The 22,787-nt window shown below is 40.4% G+C and overlaps 1 protein-coding gene across 2 annotated transcripts in view; it reads right to left on the bottom strand.

The window, feature by feature from the left end:
• Nucleotides 1-9: 9 nt before the first annotated feature.
• Nucleotides 10-22,787, bottom strand: part of adam22 (ADAM metallopeptidase domain 22) — a 73,066-nt gene continuing 50,288 nt past the window's right edge. The window contains exons 10-32 of one of the 2 annotated variants that reach the window (XM_074683821.1): nucleotides 22,700-22,771; nucleotides 19,963-20,129; nucleotides 19,795-19,879; nucleotides 19,338-19,428; nucleotides 19,176-19,227; nucleotides 15,093-15,192; nucleotides 14,927-14,998; nucleotides 14,490-14,582; nucleotides 13,955-14,035; nucleotides 13,794-13,844; nucleotides 13,646-13,709; nucleotides 13,417-13,522; nucleotides 13,205-13,324; nucleotides 12,861-13,029; nucleotides 10,884-10,995; nucleotides 10,000-10,090; nucleotides 9,862-9,915; nucleotides 9,611-9,718; nucleotides 9,004-9,104; nucleotides 8,564-8,630; nucleotides 6,249-6,338; nucleotides 3,670-3,793; nucleotides 10-2,781 (exon numbers count right to left, since the gene is read on the bottom strand). In XM_074683821.1, coding sequence (XP_074539922.1) covers nucleotides 2,761-2,781; nucleotides 3,670-3,793; nucleotides 6,249-6,338; nucleotides 8,564-8,630; nucleotides 9,004-9,104; nucleotides 9,611-9,718; nucleotides 9,862-9,915; nucleotides 10,000-10,090; nucleotides 10,884-10,995; nucleotides 12,861-13,029; nucleotides 13,205-13,324; nucleotides 13,417-13,522; nucleotides 13,646-13,709; nucleotides 13,794-13,844; nucleotides 13,955-14,035; nucleotides 14,490-14,582; nucleotides 14,927-14,998; nucleotides 15,093-15,192; nucleotides 19,176-19,227; nucleotides 19,338-19,428; nucleotides 19,795-19,879; nucleotides 19,963-20,129; nucleotides 22,700-22,771 — 2,091 coding nt within the window. In that variant the 3' untranslated portion in view covers nucleotides 10-2,760. The remainder of the gene's footprint in view (nucleotides 2,782-3,669; nucleotides 3,794-6,248; nucleotides 6,339-8,563; nucleotides 8,631-9,003; nucleotides 9,105-9,610; nucleotides 9,719-9,861; nucleotides 9,916-9,999; nucleotides 10,091-10,883; nucleotides 10,996-12,860; nucleotides 13,030-13,204; nucleotides 13,325-13,416; nucleotides 13,523-13,645; nucleotides 13,710-13,793; nucleotides 13,845-13,954; nucleotides 14,036-14,489; nucleotides 14,583-14,926; nucleotides 14,999-15,092; nucleotides 15,193-19,175; nucleotides 19,228-19,337; nucleotides 19,429-19,794; nucleotides 19,880-19,962; nucleotides 20,130-22,699; nucleotides 22,772-22,787) is intronic. The other variant, XM_074683822.1, reaches the window with a different exon arrangement.

Below are 22,787 nucleotides of genomic sequence, written 5' to 3'. Positions count from 1 at the left end.
AGCCTGAAGTGTTGATGAAAGTTTTATTTTATATTAAATATATTACAATACTGAATGGTTAGGAGAAAGGAAAGTAATGGCATTTATTTTTGCATCATCAGTCTGTACAGCATATCTGCAAAAATTAAAAAAAGAAAAAAAAAAAGAAGCGACTGTCGTTTTTCACTCGCACGTGTAGAGTCCTCATTGCTCCTGCAGCAGAGGGCTGATGTGTCCGGCAGCGGGTTGAAGGGGTGAGACTGGTTGGTTGGTGTTCTCCAGTACATAAATACATTCAAGTCCCTGCTGAGACTGAGACAGACGGCTTACCCGTGGGGACATTTTTTGCCGTAATGTCGTCTCTGTTTGCCCGACCGTGTGCGGGATCAGATATGTTTGAGAAATCGACAGCTGTACAACGACAAAAAACACTGTAGCCTGCGGCTTCTCCTCAGCGGTGCAATGTCCGTGACACCGGGAAGTATGTCTTGCTGTAGCACAATATATGATGTTAAAAATATAATCAAGGACTCTGAGATACCGCCCTCTACAGCCTTGGGTGGCCCAGGACATCTGACTGGGCATCTAAACACTGACAATACTGAAAGAAGACCAGAGCAAAGAAGACAGCTCTGGTAGAAGGCAAGTCATGAGCCTGTATACATCTCATTTACAACATTATGTGTGTCCAAACTTTATATGATACAGATTAGCACATGCCAGAGGGATGACCCCACTATCTGCCTGGGGACAAATGTGTTTAAAAAAACTCAACAAGTCTCCATTCAAACCCATCAACACACATAATCACAATAATGCACTTAATTACTGTTTGAATCAATGCTGTACATAATGCTGAGAAAAAAGTGGACATTACAAAGGTACTCGATAAAAAAAGATACTTGTAGCAATATTAATCCAGTATTGTGATGGTTGTTTTACCTATACAGTCCTAAGTCATACATGGATAACAAATAAAAGAGTGCTCACACAGGAATAAAAACTTAACAGCAGGATGACAGAGAAGAGGCCTTAAGACAACAAATTCATCTCTAACTGTACAAAGAACTTGCTTCTGGGAATAATGTAACAAAAATTCTGATAAATCCGCCTTAAATAGTAACACAGGCATCAGTCAAAGCACAAAAAGTCATCCTCAGTCATTTCAAACCATGTCCCGACTTTCCTGAGGAGAAAAAGTCTTTCAGTGACATGCTCTTTTCCCGTTACAGTCTCACATACAGCCTACCTGGAGATATAACTAAATTTAAAATAGGACTCTCATGCTGCTGGTTTTCACAAGCTCAAACAGCAAGCACTGTACAGCATAGTTTAATCATTTACAAGGCTAAATATCTCTGCTGTTACAGCTAAATCCAAAATGCACATTTCTTAGTTTCGTTGTTCTCACAGATTTTGGCCAACGACCTCATTCACATTGGTGACTTGATTTCTCATCCGTCCAGATCCAGAAGTCTAATTAGAACCATGAGAACTTAAGACATATTAACTATAATCAATGGAAAATCTTCCAAAACCACACAAGTGAAAAGTGGCACACCTCTAACTACACCAAACACATCTTAGTCCATTCATTTCAGACAGGAATGACATGGTAAACTATTTAAAATGTCCTAAAAATGATATTCATCCGCTCTGCTTCAGCAACACTTTCAATGTGCCACAGTCAACATCTCTACCCATTTGTCCTCAGTCGTGTCTGGTTGTCTGTATATCTTCAGAGTGTGGATAAACCTATGTCTACATAACAAAAAAGAAACATGTTTACATTCTGCTGTGGATGGAAGGAGCTTTTTAGGTTACAGTCACACAGGAAAAAGCCAGAGGGAGGAAAAAAAAAAAGGACAGAAAACAGGATCACAGACAGAAGAACAAGTGCAGGATCTCTACACTTACCTACAGGAACTGTCTACAACACAGTACAACCCAAAGAGGAGAGGAGACTCCATTTTATACCTCCTTCAAAATAAAAGCCAAAGCATACTCTGTGTGTATTTCACTGTACATATTTACACACGCTCAAAACGGACAGGGCCAGGTTGGGTCCATGTTGTTGGTTATGGGCTACAAATGATGATACATGATGGATTACCTATAGAGGAGGGAAAGCATCTCATCCTACAGAGGGAATAAAATCACCACCACCTCGCATGCCTTCCTTTCAGATCAGACAATAGCTCTTCTCGTCTTTTTAGTGGGAGGAGGTTTCTGGTACACAGGGTTGTCTCATGCATACAGTGTCAGTGTGTCTACAATGATTCACGTGCGTCAAAATGATCCAAAAAAATCCAGCGATGCAGTGTGATGACCTGCTCTATCTCCTTTTTTTTTGAAAGAGGAGCTCCAAGCAGTTCAGAGATGGGCAACGGTGGTGTCAAAGTGATGAGAGCCGGGGTAAAGAGGGCGTGACAGGGTTTAAGGTTTAAGGACACAGAGGAACAGGGTAGATAGGAGGGGGTTTCCAGTCCTGAGCAGACAGGAACAGCTCAGTCTGAGCCTCTTCTGGCCTGGAGTGGATGTGGTTGTTCTCTCCACCGTCTCCTTCAAGTAGAGATCCACTGAATGACGCTGCCTGGCGAGACAGCCTTGGAGATGCTTGGACACACTCGCTCACACACACCTTTGCCTATTTGCACTCCAGTGGGGGTCTCTCTCTTGTCGTTTACAGTCAATTTTGTTACATTTTGTGTTTTTCATTTATAGAAAAGGAGACACAAGTGTAGTTCCTTGAGGTCTTTTGCAGAGTGGGTATCACGGGTGTTATATTGAAGTTTCCCACAGCTGAGGAGACAAGAGGACAGTATGGGAGAGAAAGAGAAAGAAAATGTAATATTTGCAGAATAATCTTTGATTGAAAAATTAAATGCAGAGTCTGCAGAATTCCCCTAAAAAATAAAACATCAACTTTTACAAGAATAATCCTGCTCAATCATCTCCTATGGGCCTCTGTACATGTGTGTCTGTGTCTGCCTCAACCCTCTCCTCAGCCTGAATGTTGATGTTTTGGTTGTGTTAAGAGTAAGAGAGGTTACATCAGCCAATCACAGCACGCCCAGTGTGCAAGAGACAGTGAGATAAGTGATTGGAAGAAGCGTGGAGAAAGAAAAACACAGCCCAAAGGAAAGAAATGCTGAACAGCTAAAGTGTTTTACTAAATGAGAGTGAAGCTTGGTTCAACTTTCACTTGCTATTACGGAGAACAGCACGGGATGAAGAGTGAGGCGAGTTGGCTTTCTCTTAACCAGGTATGCTTCAAATAACCCAGTGATTAGCTTGTGCTAACATGCTAAGTCAGATGCTCTCGAATCTCTCCCATGTAGAAATGCGGTGCGGTGTGTGGTTGCTCAGCTAGTCAGTGTGTTCATGTGGCTTCGGTCGCTGTGGGTGTGTGCTGCAGCTGGCACTGAGTCACGGAGGAGCCCAGTCTGAATGTTGTGTTTACTGACAAGGAACAAAATTTCCTGCAGACCCTACCTCTGAAGTTTGCTTCTGTGCATTGTGATACATTAACTTTTCATATTAAACCTTTACCACGATTAAAATCATTTATTGTCTGAGTGGACGAGTGAAGTCAATCTCAAATAATCTCAGGGTTGCTTTGCCGAGATGGGACTTGACTCATCCTACAACAAATGCCCCTGCTTTCATTTAGTGCTCATCAATACTTGCCCTGGCGCTCTGCCTGTTGCCTTTCCTCTGGTCATCGGGGAGCGGGGGCATGGGGTACGGGTACCTCCTGCTGGACGCAATGGATCCTGTAGAGGAAGTTGGGGACTTGGCAGGGGATAATGTCCTAAAAAAAAACAGGAAGTAAGATCATTAAACCATGGCTTCTTCTGAACGGGTTGATTAAGGATGAAGCTGGCCAAAGGTACAGACAGATTAATAAAGTGACGCTCGGTTTGTCAAGCTGCTTTGAGATCTGTGGCTTTGGGCAACATCCTCCTTCAGCTGAGCTAATATTTCCACTTTCTTACAGAGAGGTTGATCATAAAAGCTTTAGCTAGTGCCCATCATGTGCAAAGAAGCAGAGCATTGTGTCATTTATTAAAAATTGAATATATGTGACCAAAGCTCAGCTTTTAGGAGCAACCTCTGTAGACAAGAGTACACAGTTCCAGCAGCGGTGTGGACATCGTCTCAGTCTCCTGCACCGTACTACAGCATGACTTTCTCATCATCAAGCTCTGAGACAAAACTTGCCAGACTGAGCAGAAATTCCTCTTTAGCCGTTGTTTGAAAACGCTCTGCTAAAGGATACTTCTGCCTCTAGCTCATCTAATCATCCTCTTCAAAAACTGAACTACAGAGCGTGTTTGGATGAGGAATGCTGGGAGCAGCGAGGCGACTGACGGCAGACCAGACCTGAGCAGAGCAGGTTGAGAACAACAGACTTGGAGAAACAGAGGGAGAGGATCTGACCAGTGGAACAGCCACCGAAAGCCTGACCTGTGTGCAGCAGCTTGTTTACACCACTGCTGTGGGGCAATCAGACCCAGCAGGGATTGGTCAAAGTAGTGGAGAGAGCTGGGAAGTTGAATACCCACTTCTTCCAGAAGCTTTTTTACCACCCCAATAATTTCCACCAGTTTTTAAAAACACAGATAGTTCCTAAGAGTCCACTTGAAAAATTAGGCGATCCACTCTAGTCCACTAGAGTCCAGAATCCACTCAAGTTTTAATACACATTTGTGGTTTGAGTCTGATGGTTGTTATATGAGCTGCGGCATGGCATCAAGTTTAAGTCCATGTTGAGGAGCTTTGGTGAATAAATCACCCATCAGAGCCAGAAATGGGTACCCAATTATAGGTACCAACTGATTTCTACCTGTTGTACCAAGTACCAATTCACGTGAAATCGAACGGTACCATGTTTCGTGCCTAAATGCATCCTTGTGACTGTGAGGTCACGAAGAGTAGGTTATTTCCTATACTGGACATGAACACAGCATTTCAAGTTTGTTTATTGAGAGAAAATATGTTAATTTAAAAAACTCTGAGATTTCATTATTAAACAAATTGATATTTTCTATCACATAAACACAAACGTAATGAAAATTGGTACCATTGAGTACCGGTACTGATTGCCAGCTACCAGGCATCGGTACCCCATCGTTTCAAATGTGAAAGGTATTCATCCCTAATCAGATCATCTGGGTCGAACCTATTCAACTTCAAAACCAGTCACACATATCCATTAACCTCAGAAGTACTATTTTTAGCAGCTGGTTGGCCAATGAACATGCTAATGCTGAGCTAAGAAGCCTTCTGTTTCTACAGTTGTATTATTGTACATTTGCCTTGTTTTCCAAAGCAGCTGTTTCTACATGCCCATGTAATTGTTGTGAATAATCAACCAGTATTTATGTAAGAGAAATTAGTCTCATGGTTTAGCTCTGGAAGCAGGGCTTCCTGGTGTCTTCCCCACATCTCTCCACTCTTTCAGATTATCATTTCTTGCTGTGTAACAACAGTGGAAGGAGAAACAGTGAGGCCGTGGTGAACGTCTACAGATCACGGTGCTGATAGACAATTTGATGTTTGTGTATGTTTGCGTGTGTGCGAGAGACCATAAACTTCCTTGTGACTCAGGAATCTTCACAGTTTGTCTGTATGCTTTGTTTACTCTTAGAGGAGTGGCTTACGGTTTTTCTCAGCAGCACAGTGATAGTGTCAGCGCAGGGCTCTTAAACATTTGGCAGCAGTGACGTCACAATGATGTGAAGGCATGTGAGGTCACTGGGCGCAATGCAGGGTCAACACAGACACAACACGTAACATGCAGAGGAAATCACAGACTGAGGGGGAGAAGCAAAGGAAAACATAAAGGGAAATAACTATACTATGGAAGTAAAATTAAAAAAGGCAGTTAAAGCCAATTTATGCCATTTGCAACAAGAAACAGAAGGATGATTTGCAGAAAATAAAAAAAACTGCAGCTGATCAAAAGATTAGTCTCTCTTTTACGTTAAGATGATATAAAATAAGACACTTCAGAGTTTAAAACTGATAATATTTTAAATGATTTAGTTTTGTGATGGTTAACAGTATACCCCTTAAAGGAACTCCAAGTCCCATCATGCCAGTTGATAACACTGTTTACTTTAAGGTATAAGTTTGACATGTTGGTATAAAATAGATAGGATTTGTGCCAGTTGTAACTCTCCTTGACTGAGCCAAAACTGAAACCAAAAGTGAGGGTTTTAAAGAAAAGCGTGTGGGGTAGAGGACATGGTCTGAGGTAATACCTAAGGAAAGGTCCTTGAGTGTTTCTATTCACATCTTCTACCCATTTAGTTACATCATAAAACTCTGTTTTGGAGCGAGGGGTTAAATACCTGTGGGAGGGGGAGGGGGGTGATGGACACAACACAAGGGGGGAGAGAAGAGAGAAAAGGAAAGAAGAAGGAAAAGAAGTTGAAAAAGGACAAAATCTCCAGGAAAAAAAAGCAGGTGTGGGAGGGGAAAGAGAGGAAGAGGAGATATTTTAGGAAAGCAGAGCAGAGCAAAGATATCCTGAACAAACACCAAGATGCAATCGAGAGAATGGTGAGAAGATGGTGGACAGACCTGCGTGTGGTTTCTGACGGACACGGCACCACGGAAATCACAAACAACTGTGTCGTGTGGTGCGGGCTCAGTTGCATATTGGCTTCAAGTCACATCATTCCAAGCAGTTTGCTTCTCGCTGCTCAGTCAGTCACATGCTAGCAGCGAGAACAGGTGCTCAGCAGGACTCTTTTATATGCCAACACCTTCAAACCCACGAACAAACCATCACACCATGGGGTGCAGCCGGTGCACACGGCTCATTTAGCGTCAACAGGCAGAAATGCAAATGCTTCTTTTTCGTAGGTTTCAAGGTAACATGCTCCCTCACAAGCCAGAAAAGAGATGAGGATTCACACTGAGAGTAACAACAACGTGATCCCATCGCCTTCTGACTCGACCAGCCTGTAAGACTCATCTGTAAACCTCTCTGTATTTGTGATATTTGATTTGAAAACCCTTTTTTTTTTCCTGTAAAATTTAGGAGCTTGTTATGTTATGTTCCTTGTTTTGCTGTCAACAAATCTAATGAAAAGGCCAAAACAACTTTATTTTGGTCAGCCAAGATGGGAGCAATTCCAATAGAGTAAAGGTGTCAAAGTAGAGAAAGATCAACATGTTTTTTTTCAGGGCTGATATAGATATCGATAATCAGTCTTCAAGGAAGTAACTGATATTTGGGTCCGATATTCATTTGTAGTAAAAATGAAAATATTGGCGTCAAAATTTGGGATGATACAAATTCCAACACTTGACTTTGTTTAAATGCCTCCAAGCATAGGTGTATTAAACAGCTCCCAGGCTCAGCAGCATGAATAAAAAACAATAGCTCACCAAAATTTTCTACAGTAAGTCAAGTTTTTGCAAAAATGGCTGCGTGTCCCTGCGTGATGGTACTGTGGGTGGGACAACGCTAGAGACAGAGTAGTGACTGCAGACAGAGGGGCACGACTTTATTGGAGCCAAAATAACACAGAATTATATTCAGTTTATTGGCAGGAACAAAAAATTGTCTGATGCCAAAATGCCTCAAAGTGTTTAATATCGGCACCGATACTCGGTCTATACCTGGGTTAATGTTTGTGAGAAAATTAACATACCTCTCACTTCATTTATGTTAACACCAAGTAAACACATCCTCATGTCAAGGGATGAGATAAGCTAGTGTTAGCATAGATAAACGTTGATAAACATGTTGCTGTTCCTGAAGACTGTGAAGGATTAAAAAACGAGGCTGATGGACCATGTAGCTTCATTAGTTCAGAAACTGACAAAGCTTTTTGGATGAGGGGCAAAACATCGTCCCAAAACTCTACATTTTTATTCTAAGGGGGGGAACAAACTTGAGTTTTACCACACAGGATATTTTAAGTCAGGTGTGGTTAGAGGAATAGGCTTTTACTAACATCACTGCACCAGTCAGCGTGGTCATGCTGATTCGATGGGTCAAAGAAAACCCAAAGTGTAAGGATGTTTGAAATCACTGAACTCATGCTCTTCATGACCCTCCTTTCCTGAGGCAGAAGACCAAGTGTTTCGCCTGTTTATGGTGTATTTTGAACTGTATACCAAATGACGGCTAAGACCCCAACCTCTCATGTACCATGTGATCTCTGCACCTATTCACAGCCTGACCAACGCTAGCAGCAGTGATATAAAGTTTACGACAGACTGCTGATGTTTGGTCCAGTGAGTGTGATTAGTTTGACGACAAAGTGGCTAGGTGAAGACTTCATCATGTAAAGGCATCAAAGGAGTGACCTGGTCCACGTTTAAAAGAGAAGTGAAAATCTAATGACAGTTAAAGAGTCCGAACTATTCTTGGATAAGTTAGGTTGAGACTCACACAGATTTCTCTTTTGGTCTTTCATTGGATTTGTTGACATGATAAGAATAGAAGATACATCATAACACCAGATTCACAGCCTGATAAGTTTACTTCTCACTAAAGCTTTCCTCATCTGCATATCCCATCAGCAGGTTTCACTGATTTAACTCAACATGACCGACTTACTCTGTGGAGTTGGAGCGAGCGCGGAACTTCTTTCCTTTCAGTTTCTTACGATTTCCACTCAGATTTCCTGAAAGAAACAGAAAACACAACATGCTTCAGGGCTTTGGAGTCTTAATGTGTGGAAAATGTGCTTCATTATAACATCTACTGTATGTTTTCAGTGCTTTTAGTGTTAGAAAAATGCTGGAAATAAATTTGGTACTTTATCTACACAAGCAATCTCTGTTGGTGTCTCGAATGACACACACAGCAGCAACAGACTGACTGGTACATTGCACTATAAGAAAAACTTTCAAAGATTTTCATGGAAACTCTATTTCCCACAGTTGCATTTATAGTGAAAAAAGGTAACAAAAATTTTTTTTTTAACATTTTAATTTTAGGTCAACTTAGGAGACACTATTTGACTTTTTTCCGTGAGTGCTGTAGATGCGTCTTACCTTGCCATGAGTTGCTCCTTGGTCGACCGTTTTCACAGATGTCAGAGATGTGTTTGGCATCTGGGATTCTCTCACTCCATGAGTGGGAGAGCCCATTAGATCTACACACACACACACACACACACACACACACACACACACACACACACACACAGACACACACACACACACACACACACACACACACACACACACACACACACACACACACACACACACACACACACACACACACACACATAAAGACAAAGCATTGATTGAAAAATATAAGTACAGCATCATCCATTCTTTAAATCTGTAAAGTGTTGTTCTGCTCCTGGTGCGAAAACAGAGACAAGTTCACGACACATTGGCAGCAGAGGATCACAATATGAGCTACGAAACAATGACATGATGACTGATCGCTACTGCAGTGCTCAAATATCACAGCGTCATAAAGCATGAACACACATAACTCAACACACAGTTCAGCAGAAAATGAATGAGTGATGATGATGATGATGAGGTGGCACACCTGAAGCCAAACAGTGAGATGTTCTGAGAAATGGATGGGATGGAGGGAGTGAAGGACAGAGTGCAAATCTGCAGGTGGGACAGACAGGCTGACCTCTTCTTGGAGCTGCAGCCAGAGTTTGTGCTGACACCAGGGGGCATGTCGCTGTAAAACGAGTCTGCGTCCCCAGGCTTTGTGACATAGTCACCAGGGGGCATTTGTCTGGAAACACACAATAACTGTCTTAATTAGAGAGAATTAAAACAAAAAAATCATCCAAGAACAAAAAAAAGTAACACATTTTCAATTTTTCTGTTAGTGTATAAAAAAGAGGACACATGGGGAAAAGCATAAAGTGGGCAAACCGGCAGAATCTTCTGTGAACTTCAGACTCAACGTAGCGTCTGTGCTTGTAGCTCCTGTGGAGGCAAACGTAAATGCCATCAGAAAAGTAAGCCACAGACTGAAAACATCACACACACACAAACTGAGGTGAAACTCACTTGTAACACCAGGCTGTGACAGCCATGATGAGAGCGAGGAAGAGGATGGAGCCCATGATGGCCCCGATGATGATGTTGGTACTGGTGATACCTGAGACAGAGGAGAGGAGGAGACAGAGAGACAGGAGTGGGGAGCCCGGTGTGTGTGTTAATTGAATGTTTGGCTTTTCCTGTGTAAATCATGTGGACACAGGGATACACAAACCACACAACACTACAGCAGAACACAAAACAAATAACACTGAGAAGGGGGAGTGTAGAAGGAGAACAAGGGGACAAAACTGAGAGGAACCAAGCTGCTGTGACCCATCAGCACCACACTGAGGGGGTATCTCATGAGCAGCAGGCTCTCTTTCAGGGTAACACTAAAGGAATGATATGTTCCTCAATACAATTACTGTCAAAATCAATGCACTGAGCTGAGCAGAAGTTAGGGTGAGAAAGGAAGAGGAGCAGGAAAATGACAGGATCAGAGACGGGACGAACACAATGAAAAGGAACTCAAATCTGACCTCAAGTCACTCCGTCAAAGACATCAGCCTGTTGACAAAGAATGAGTGTGAAAATAATGACAAACAAAAAAAATGACATGCATGGTTCAGTGAATACAAATGCTGCTGGTTTTAATATGCAGACATGGAGCGAACACAGAGAAATAAAATAAAGAAGAAACAGAAACACATAAATTCTTCAAACATTCAACGTCACAGCACTGTGAATGGGACTGGTGGTTATCCCTGGAGAACTGAACGATGAAGTTGTTGGTAGAAAGAGTTAAGACGTACACAGATGTGAAAAGCAGAGAAGAAAAAAAGCCAGCAGAGAAGAGGAGCAGAGGCTGAGAGATTAGGAGAGTAAAGATAAGGAGAACAGAGCGACTGTACCTGAAACTGAGGCAGTCGGTCCCACCACCAGAAAACTGAGAGGAGACGTGGAGTTACAGTCCTCTCCAGCCCAGCCCAGGTAACACACACACTTCAGCTCACTGCTGCACACCTGCAGCATCAAACAAGAACAACATATCACCTGTGTGGAGATGAACAAAACCATTCCTCTTATCTCTTCACTGATTTTGTTTTGAGTTTTATATTTTTACATTTCATCCAGGTGTCTCTTTACAGTTGGATTAGCCACTCATAAGGAACCTTTGCAATAGGAGATGTCACCAAAGAGTGTTTTTGCAGCCTGTGGTTAATAATTTCATGAGACACTATCCCTGGTGCAGAAGTTTCAGACATTTATCACAAAAAAAGAATAATCTATCATATCAAGTATTGTCTCATTTGGTTTTCATTCAGAAGTATTGAAAACATCATTTTATTTCTTTAAAGCAAGAAAAAAACTCCTCATGAGGCTTATCAGTATAAAATTTATGCTTACATTGAAATATAATATGAAGAAAAAACAATACCCTACTTCAAATAAATACCTTACATATTGAAGCTGAAACCAGTGAGTCAATCGCCTTCCACAAATTAGTGCAGTGTCTTGTCCTTTCTGTTCTTGTGGCATCAACGAGTGCAATCGAATGATTTGTTTTAGTTGGGAAGTTGTTTTCTGTTCTGTATCTAAACTGTCTGTTTCTTTTTCTGTACCCTTCTCTTACATGGAAAATTCAAGAAAAATATTTGACAAAAAGAAAACAATTCCCTGGTTTCTTAAATACTGGAACAAGTGTCTTTTGTGGGGCAGCTTGAAACGCATACGCCTTCATATGACAAAAATTCATTCATTCATTTTCTAAACCACTTATCCTGTTCAGGGTCGCGGGTGGCTGGAGCCTACCCCAGCTGTCACTGGGCGAGTGGCGGGACCTGGACTGGTCGCCAGTCAATCGCAGGGCTGACACAGACAACCATTCACTCACACCTACAGACAATCTAGAGTGCTCAGTTAACCTGATGAGCATGTTTTTGGACTGTGGGAGGAAGCCGGAGAGAACCAACGCATGCACGGGGAGAACATGTAAACTCCACACAGAAAGACCCACCGGTCAAGCTGGGAATATTATTCTATTTTTTATTTATCTCAAACTTTTAAAAAAAAACAGAAAACAAAAGGAAATAAAGAAATAAACAACAACAACCAAATCCAACAAGTTATATGTAAACCCAACTGAACTGCTACAGTACATTAATAAATTAAGCATGTAAGTGCAAACACATGCACAGCAACCAGTTTGAGAAGGAACAGAAAGAAGCTAAAAAGCTTATCTAGTTCTGCACCTTTCAATACAAATCAGAAACAATATCAAATTATGATTCAGAACCCGCTGTCAACAGTGTTCATAAATGTCCAACTCATGATACTCTCAAATTCACCATTGTATATCTGTTCAAAGCGACATTTTAAGTTTCTCACTATGATTATTTACATATGTTAATAGTTATCAGTGTTTTAATCCAAGGCCATGTTATTTTAAATTACCTGTATGAGTTCAGTAGTACTTTTTTGTAGTGTAGTTAAAATATTTGCTTGGTAGACTTGGTAGAATAGAACCAGTGACCTTTTTACTGTGAGGTTGCAGCGCTATCCGTTACGCCACCATGCAGCCCCATGACAAAACTTGATTTATTTAAATAAAACAAACATAAAAATGAAACACTTTTAAATATTTGAAGATTTCTCAATCCTCTGGTGTTTGACCATGGACAGTGTGCTTTAGGATCTCTCAACCAGCCAGCTCGCCTAAAAAAAATATGTCACTTATTGATTCCTTGTTTGTGAGGACAGTCATGAGAACAGTGAGACCAAATATTAGAGTAACACCAGTTTGATACATCAGAAGCAGATGCTCAGTCATGTGTGTGTGTGTGTGTGTGTGTGTGTGTGTGTGTGTGTGTGTGTGTGTGTGTATGTACCCCGTGTCCTGAGCAGATGGTCTTGTCGGTGGTCCCAGGGCAGGTGCTGAAGTTGAACTGTTGGACGGGCAGACATTTGTGGTTGAAACAGATGCGGTCCGTCCCACAGGCCGTCCCGTCCTCCACATATCCCAGATCAGTGTCTCCATCAATCAGCACGTGAGCACCGCTTCAAAAAACACACGTCAGAGCTTAACCCACTGAACACTGTGGAGAGTCCACTTATTACAAAAACCCTAACAAAGGGTATGTGTTTACACAGGTCATGTGATTGTGTGGGTGAAACAGACGTATCTTTTTACACACTCAGTACTTCTTAAAGCTAGCTTCTCAGTGAAACGTACCTGCAGTCCAGAGAGGCACTGTGACGGGCGACTGAGAAAGAGGTCAGGCCTCCCTGCAGCTCTCCCAAGCGCGGGGCAGGTGAGATGTTGGAGCACAGGAGGTAGCCACAGTGAACATCTCTGAAAAACAAAGACACAGAAAGACACAAATGATAATATAATAAATGATATCAGGTTTGTTGTGGGTTTAGTTAAAGAAAAGACTGGCTCACTGTTTGTTACACTGGATCCAGGTGTCCTTGTCCTTTCCACAGTTTCCTTTCTCCGTCCCTTCAATGTTCAACTTCTCATAACAGAACTTATCAGCAGCTGTTGCCTCTGTGGGAACACAATCACACCCAATGAACATTTACTCCTAAAGTTTCAGGAGTTTCTACAAAAGTCCTGAGGAAAGGTGTAGTTAAGTTCTTTGTTTAAATCTGATATGGTTTTTACACTTACTCTCTCCCCAGATGTACTTGCACTGCCTGTCTTTGGTTTTGCACCGTCCATTAAAGCAGCGACCCTAAAGCGAGGAATAAAGCACAGGGATAAATATTTTCCTTTCTAAATATATCACTAAGACACAAGTGTTGCGTTGACATCTCACTTGATCTTTTTCACACGTGTAGCCGTCCATCTTGTGCAAATTCTGCGGACACTGAAAATTAAGACAAAGGAAGAAAACTTCAGAGATGCTGTCCAGTGTCAGCTGAGCCTGTGTGTGTGTGTGCGTGCGTGTGTGTGTGTGTACAGGAAGTTCACACTCACCTGGCTTGAGTTGCCCGTACAATTTTCAGGGATGTCACAGTCATTCACTGCATCTCTGCACACGACTCCCATGAACTCCATCTGTTTACCAACCAAGACACAGCCATGATAAACAGACTGTGAGTGTTTGTAATGGGAGTTTAACCCCCGACAAGAAATGCCCTCACTCTTTTATTGTCTTCTTAAACTATCATCAGTGTATCTTATCAGAGGCTGGTGTGTGTGCAAAGACATTTTTAGCAAAAGAGGCTTTCCGAATGATTTCTGTCACAGACCACTAAAAGGACAGATCAAAGAGGACTTAAAGTTAACTACACTCAGGGGAAGAAATGCAGACTAACGTAGTCTCAAATTGTTTTGTGGCAACTGTTTCAGAATAAGGGTACAGGTTTATGTCTGAAAAATAAACCCAGGAGGATATGAACACCAAGAGACAAAACAAGCTCCTTCTCCTTCTTCATTTGGTTATGTAAAATGCTTTTCCTGACATGCAGCTTTAAAAGAAGATGAAAGGTGAACCGCGTCTTTTCTGTACCTGGCAGTTGTTGCAGCAGAGTCCGTTGCTGCACTTGGAACCTTGTGTGAGGGTGCACTTCTTGCAGCAGGCCTCCCCCTCTCTGGCACACTCCTAAAAGACAAAAAACTGCTCTGAATTTTCAGCTTCTGATTCATTTCAGATGTTTCTGTCTCTTATGTAACCCTTAATCTAATGAAAAAAAGAAAAGGTGTGATACATTTTAATATTCATCTCTCTGGACAAACTCAAGGATCATGCACTAAATGTGCTGCCTTGATTTCTCCAATGTAATTCGTCATTAGTTTAAATTAGTTCTTATTAGACAAAGTCTGGCACAGCAGGTGGTTTTGTTGTCGGGTAATTAGCTTGTCACATTGACCCTGCATAATTATCCAGTTCTCCTTTAGGACAGTACATTACTGCCTATTATCATCCATCTACAGACTGAAGCTCACCGCTGGGCTGCCGCAGTCACACTCCTCTCCTGGCTCCACAAAACCATTTCCACACACCGGAGGGTCCAGCAGCTGAGAGGGACAGGATCAGGATTAACGCTCACAGAACTTCGACGTGTGTGTGTGTGTGTGTGTTTGTGTACATGAACGTGTGAGTGTGACGAACCTTCAGGGGTTTGTTGAACAGACAGGATCCTCCCCCACTGTTCAGAAAGTTGTGGTACTCCTCCACGTTGCAGTCGGAGAACCTCTTGGGCAGGTAGAAACTGTTCAACACAAACCCAGAGTTTCACAGTTAGAGTGGAAACAGACAGCATTCACAGGTGGTAGTGAGGGAGAAGAGGCTTTTATCACCAGAAAAAAAAACACTCAGGGAGAAAAATACACAAGTTTTAACACACATTTGCATGAGTCTGCATGTCTTACATACCATGAATGTTTCAGGTTTTACTACAGGTTTACTATACTTACAGTTCAGAGGAGATCCTTACTATAGCAAGAAGGTAAATATACAGAATAGCTACGATTGAGAGGATCACAGACGGAGACAGAGACGAGTAGGATGTCAGTGGAGACACATTGATAATTTAATTTTGGAAATGAGCTTGAATATTTAGGATGAGTCAATTGTGAACAGTTATTGCATCATCATGTAATAAATGAAAAACTCAGTGGTCAACAAACATTGGTAGGAGCTATGCTGGATTGATCTCAGCTTTAATTTACATTCACCTGGAGCTAAGGGTCACAGTAAATGTCATGGGTTCATTGTTATTCTCATAATGACATCAAACTCAGCCCCAAGCAGCTTTTAGTTTTCACTTATGTTTGGGTTTAGTGCTGATTAAGCTGCTGGCACTCGTTTAACTGGAGTGCCTCTGGTTGTGCAGCTCATCGTGACCGGCACATGAGACAATGCAATAACAGAGCCGGAGAAAGTCGAGGGCTGCGAGACGTCGTCATAGTTTGAAATGAGAAGCAGCTAAATGCAGCCACCTACAGAGATAATGGATTTATGACAAGCCAGTAATGATCACACTTAGATGAAGGATGACATACACTACAATATTTCAGTATCATTCTTTAAGTTGTCCAGGCTGTCACGTCGGATTTGCATTTGTGAACTCATTTTAGTTTCATGAAAATCTTGTAGTGTTAACCCCTTTCTGAACAGTTAGAAGGGGTGAAACAAAAATGAAATGTACTTGGATGATTAGCCAGAAGTCACCAGAAGTACAACCGTTGATACCAAACAGACCTCTTTCACGACACAATCAAACATCATCAAAATGGATCAAAACATTTGCTTAGACAATTTCAGCACAAACACCTTTAAAATATCACCTGCTGTACGTGAAATGGAGCACTTCTTGTATCAAGAAAGTTCACTATCATCACAGAACATCAATTCCTTTCTTTATCATTTACTGTCAGCATATCACACCCTAGTGGCAACAAAGAAGCATGGCACTCTCTGAACAACAATCATCCACATTGTATTTCTGTTTTATTCTGTGAATGATCGCTGATTTGGTGCCCTAGTAGAAAGCCCTTTTGTTTTTTGTTAGTTAGTTAGTTTAATTTAATTTAATTCAATTTGATTTAATTTAATTATTTAATTTAATTTAATTTAATTTTATTTTATTTTATTAAATTAAATTAAATTAAATTAAATTAAATTAAATTAAATTAAATTAAATTTAATTTAATTTAATTTAATTTAATTTAATTTAATTTAATTTAATTTAATTTAATTTAATTCAATTTTATTTTATTTTATTTTATTTTATTTTATTTTATTTTATTTTATTTTATTTTGCACATGCACCAGGTCTGGTGGAAAATGTGCCAAAATATGACATTTTTGAAACGATAAGTGTAATATTAGGTTCCTTTCCTGAATACATCATAGCTGCTCATTTGCCAAAGTCCAACCAGCTTACTGAAGTGAGGAGCCTTGGTTGGAAGAATTTAGGCAGGTGAAAAAAGATGGAAAGAGTGCATCTTGTGTCTCATAAGTTATATCAATGCATCTTCCACTCATGTTTATAACCTTGATCACAATCTCTACCACCAGAAATGCATCCAGAGGTGCATGGAAATGAAGAGATAGGTAGATCTTAGAGCAAAAAAAATGTGCCTGTTAGTTAGCGATAGGTACTGACTGCATTTTGTCTCTAGGAAAAATCAAATGGTACCATGTTTAGGTACCTAAATGCATCTTTGTGACTGTGAGGGAGTGGAAGGCGATTTTTTATACTGGATACAAACACAGCATTGTAAGTTTATATACTGAGAAATAAATATGTTAGATTGAAGAACTTTGAGAGTTTATTTCTAAACAAATTAATATTTATTACAACAAAAACACACAAATTAACCGAAATTGGTACTGTTGAGTAGAGATACTGATTGCCAGGTACCAGGCATCTGTACCGTACTGTTTCAAATGTGGAAGGTGCCCATCCCTACTGCCAGTAAAATCTCCTTTTAAGGCCGCTCTTATAAATCCTCGCTTGCAGCTTTGACTCATCCTGGTTTCCATCAAGAATGGATTCATTGTTTTAGGAGAGAAAAACAGAATAAAAAGCCTGAAAGCTCTGTCTCCTGAGTTGAACACTGAATGTTTCAAATGTAATTGAATTTCTGTAAGAGCTGCTCTGCCTACCTCATCAATGCTGGGTTAAAGGCCCACGACAAGCCACTCACACTCACACAAACACACCCAGTAGCTAAATCCTGAAAATGTGAGAATAGTTAGAAGCTGGTTAGACTGATCAGACATGCTGGTTTTATAAGATAAAAACCAGTCAATGTCAGTGGGTGTGACCGAGGTTTGCTCACTAAATAGAAGCGCCTGAAATAACATTGACTTCATTTCAGGTAGTGGATCTGATCACATCACTGGCTTTTTAAATGTTAATTACAGAACCAGAACAATCCAGGCCGGAGGTACTCTGTTGTTAAAAAGGAGATGAGTGACATTGCAGACTGGATCAATAGGTTAGACAAACAGAGCTGATGAACCTGACTTTTTGAAGAGAAGAGGCAGGAATAGTTTTTCAATGCAGGAATAATTTAATTAATGTCTAACTATTTGGCTGATCAGCCGGTGACATCGGCCAAAAAACTGAAGAATACACATTAAGTTTATGTAAAATAGTACAAAATGATAATGAAAAATACAGCCGGTGCATGAAAAGGAGACATCAAGCTGTATTTTTTCATATCATTGGAATAGAAAGAGAAGCTGGGGCCGTAGAGCTGTCGGATGAGATGGGAAAGGTTGTGGTGACTGACAACCCCTCCGAGGCAGCCAGCTGGATCAAAATCAGCACAGGCAACGTTCTAGCCAAGCTTCTGCTCACCTGCTGTCCCATTCGGGATAGAGGGGGAACGTGACAGGTATTCAAGAGGGAAGGTACACACACATACACACACACATCACACAGTCACATCCCAGTGCTCACAACAGCACAATGGCAAACTAGTGTACAGTTTACACACTGCAGATGTGAGCTAACACATTATAAGACAAATACTTTCATGGTTTCTGCACAAAGACACAAAACATACACAGACTGATCTATCACTTATTTTCTAATATTAGCAAGCAACAGATTATATAACACATTAATGCTGACAGAAGCCCAGTGAAGTTACATAAACAAGCCCTATGGAAAGCAAACATGGGCTGACACCTAGAGGTGAACCGCTGAACAACAACAACACTTCGTTGTAGGGACAGTCACACATTTTCTTTCTGCTAACATGCTGTTTGTGTGTTTGATGTGCAGACATGAGTGCTGTTGTTCCTGGTTTCTATGTTGTTCTGTTACTGCGATCATGACTTTTTTTTTTTTTTAACCAAGCATTGGGCTAACTCTGCTTCAATCAGTCAAAAAGTAGCTTTAAGTTTCATATTTATAAAATCCTCTAAAAAATATATCAAACCAAGACATGGCCTATACAAGGGATGATTTTTGGCTATCTCTTGACAAAATGTTACTTTGAAAATTTAGTAACACTACCAGTTTAGAAAATTAATCAGGAATTAAATGTCTGTGAACCCTGGAAAGAGTATCCATGTCTCATATCTTGATTAAATTTGTCTGGACAATCTTTAGAACTTAATATGACTCAAAAATGTTTTAATCTTTATTGTTTTTTTTATCATACATTATGTGGTGTCTTCACTTTGGCTTTAAGGTGATGGCCTGATAAGGGAATAAACCATAAAGCAACTTACCCAACATCATCCATAATGCAGCCTGACCACCGATCATCGCACTTGCACTCGCCTGGAGGAAATCATTGAAAAAGAGTAAATAAAAATCTTTGTGTCACATAAAGAGGAGGTTTAAAAAATAATGCCGTGCGAGAAATGGGCTGTTCAAGTTAAACTGTGTACCGTTAAGGATCCTCTTCTTGTCAGAGAAGATGCCGATGTTCTGTCCGAGCGACTGAGCAAGTGTTATGGCCATCTCCTCTGTTTTACCATACTAGATGAAAGACAGAGAGCGTGAAAGAAAAAAAGATTATCAGGTAAGTTTGGGGGAACTATAACTTCATAAATCAAAAATGAATTCCTCATACCAGCACTGTTTGTTAAAATAAAGTGGCAACGTCAGGAATTAAATCCCAAGTCAATACATCTGACTGCAGAAGCACCAAAAAGCAGATAATTCCAGACAAATAAAACATGTTTACAGCCTCTTGTGGTTGTTCAACTTGCAGCTTTTCTTAATACAGAGGTCAGCTGACGTGACTGACAGGTGAGCACACTGAAGCTGTTAGTGAGGAAGCTAAAGCTCAGCTCTGCCTCCCTCCTTACGGTAAAAACCTGCAACCATGAATGTGCTGCTCACCTCGTTGACTCCCCCTCCTTTAGTCAAGGAGCAAACTCCTCCCATGTAGGACGCTCCTCCCCAGCTGCTGTGAAACCGATTCCCCCTGGAAAGAACAGAAAAAATATATGAGCATCTAATGAAAATGAAAAAAGAAAATCAGATACATGGTGTAATGTAAAGACTTACGAGAAGAGGTGAACAGAATCACATTTTTCCTTGATGAAGTCTTTTCTGTACTTCATGAACTCCCTCAGCGTCACCATGGGGTCATCATCGATGTTAAACTTGTTGTCAGCTGACCACGTTTCCATGGCAACAAGCACAATACGAGTATTGAGCTGTTCCTTGAAAATCTGGGGAATTCAAGTAAATAAAATTGATAAAAATTACAAATCTTTTAAGTCAGTGAAGTGGTTTGACTGATAACACACACTGACTGGCATGTCTTATTTTAATCAACATCTCCAGCCGTTCACCATGAGAGCAGCCGTCACACAGTCAGGATGATCAATATGATCCAGCCAGCAGACAGTAGCACCTTACAGGAGTCAACAAAGGTAACTGTCTGAAGGACATACAGGAGCAAACTGGAAGAGAAATAATTATGTTTGCTCCTGTAAGAAGAAAATCTGTTTGGTTTCCAGACTGGACAAACAAGGTAAAGGAGGACAACAGAAAAGCCTCTTTGTTTGAGCTGAATGCCAAGAGTCCAAACAACAGAGCTTACACTGCAGAAATAAAGTGGTCAGTGATCTGTGCAAGGTTCAGTCCTAATCTGTCTGCTAAAACCTCACTCTCACTTTGATTTTTGAATTTGATATTTGATAATTCTGTTTTTTGTTGTTGTTTTTTTTTGTAAATGTGCATCAGAGAAATGTGGCTAAGTATCTGATACACAGACAAATTAAAAATAAGCCTTGAAAAAACCCTGAAGGTCTTTTATCAGCACTTATTTCTGAGCTTTTCTTCCTCTATCTTGATAGTAAAACTGCTTTGTCTGTTGCACAATAAAAATAAATAAATAAGTGAATCCCTTTATTCCCAAGACTTACAACCATGGTGCAGTGTAAACCATAGTTTAAAAAGTATCAGTATGCTTGTTTGTATTGGATTTTCCCAATTTTCATCTCTAGTTATTCTTGTTTTGTTTTCAAACTCCAGATTGTTGAATGACTCAGAGGGACGCTTGAGCCAGAAATATCTCCAAATAGGGCTTAATTATGAAAACAGCATTTTTATTCTTCAGTCTTGCTACTTAGCAAACATTAAAAATGTTCTGCACAAAAACTAACCACTTCAAAATGAAATGGATCTTGAGGATCTGATATTGAAGTTATGTTATTGGTGTCTACAAGAACTGTTCAAACAAGGGAATTATCTCTAAACTCTATAATATCCCTATTAAAAAGAAAATATTCAACAGAAACGGGGGAGAGAAGGTAATCTTTCAATAACAGATGAAAGCTGGTCAAATAGGTGGAATTTTGTATGGAAATGGACAAACTCTCATGTTTGACGAGAATTTGGTTGGAAGTGCTGTATTCTCTTTTTTTGTAGCTCTGAAGGAGAAAGCACATTTTAAAGAAGGAGACACCACATGTTGGAGACAGTGCAGGTCACTGGAAGCTAACTAGCAGCACACTTTTTGGGAATGCCCAGGGATAAAATCATTTTGGTTACTTTCATACAACATTAAAATCAATTATAGGAATATATGTACTTCTACAGTTTTTCACTTTATTTTTAAGAAATGTTGATTTTCGAATAAAAAATAGAGATGAATACCTTAATGGTGTATCAACCTCTGCCTGTATAGAAGCTTTCACTAGACGGTGGTTGCTTCCCAAACTCCACAATACAGGAGTAGATTAAAATTATAAATATATTAATGCCATGGAAAGAGTTACTTTTTATTTACGTCTGCAAAAAGATGTTTTTGTTGATCTGTGGACTACTGTGAAAGATGTCAAATCCAATCAGACAGGCTTTGTGGAGGAGTCAACCTAAGGAATATGTGGTCACACATAACCTTAGCTTACTCTTCTGTGGTTGTGGTTTTGTTTTTACTTTTCTGCCTCTCGAGACTATTTTATGCTGTATCCTTGGTTGATTCTGAACACTTTGTTTCTCTCATGTTGCACTTGTATCTATATTTAAATAACAAAAGACTGAATCACAGAAGAAACTCTGTTACTTTTCCATGTATATGATTTTTCCAGATGTCAGCCTTTCAGAAATAAAAAATAAAGAAGTGAAAAAACACTTCATGTTTCCATAACAATGTACCATGTCATATAGAGACATTACGACAGCTGAGCCGATGAGATTCATGAGATTTATTTAAGTATCTCAGAAGCATCTACAAAGTTGATTATCTGTTAATACTTGTTTTGTTTGTTGTTTTAATATGTTGGTCAATTTAAAAGGTATGCTCCTGTTTCCTTTCCCTTCTTTCTCTCTCTGTAATACCTGGTATTTGTTGGATGTAGCCTCAGTGACATGGTGGTATAGCACACAAGAAAAAGTGACTATCCTATACTCGTACATGAAAATCGATGTGTGCTTCCCAAATAGCGTCTGCTTCATATGATCCTCTTCAAGGACACGGCAAAAAGCGCAACCTTTCCTCAGCTTCCCAAGCCTATTAGCTTACAGACATGACCCCGCAGCTGGTCAGGTTTCAGTAGCACAGCACCCAGATGTGGGAAACAGGGATGAAACATAGAAATATCTGCCGTCATGCTGCTGGGATGCCACTGCTGTTTCAGACTGGTTAATGGCTGTTTGCGATGTATTATGAGCCATAAGAGGCTTCGACTGCAGAGTGCGGTTGGTAACGCAGAAAAACAGTGGATTGTGCAGCTCCAATACCTAGGAGTGCTTGCGGTAAGCTTTCCAAGAAGGGGATCAATACAATTCTTACCATGTCAGCCATATTGACCACTGACTTAGCATAGTTATTTGTGTGCCCGACGGAAAGCCGAAACTTCTTGAACTGAAAAGAGAGGGAC

Source organism: Halichoeres trimaculatus, unplaced genomic scaffold, assembly GCF_033239565.1.
Source record: "Halichoeres trimaculatus isolate MK-OKI-2021-1 unplaced genomic scaffold, fHalTri1.1 fHalTri1_scaffold_12, whole genome shotgun sequence".
Lineage (NCBI taxonomy): Eukaryota > Metazoa > Chordata > Actinopteri > Labriformes > Labridae > Halichoeres > Halichoeres trimaculatus.
This window is presented reverse-complemented; position numbering and strand designations above follow the sequence as displayed.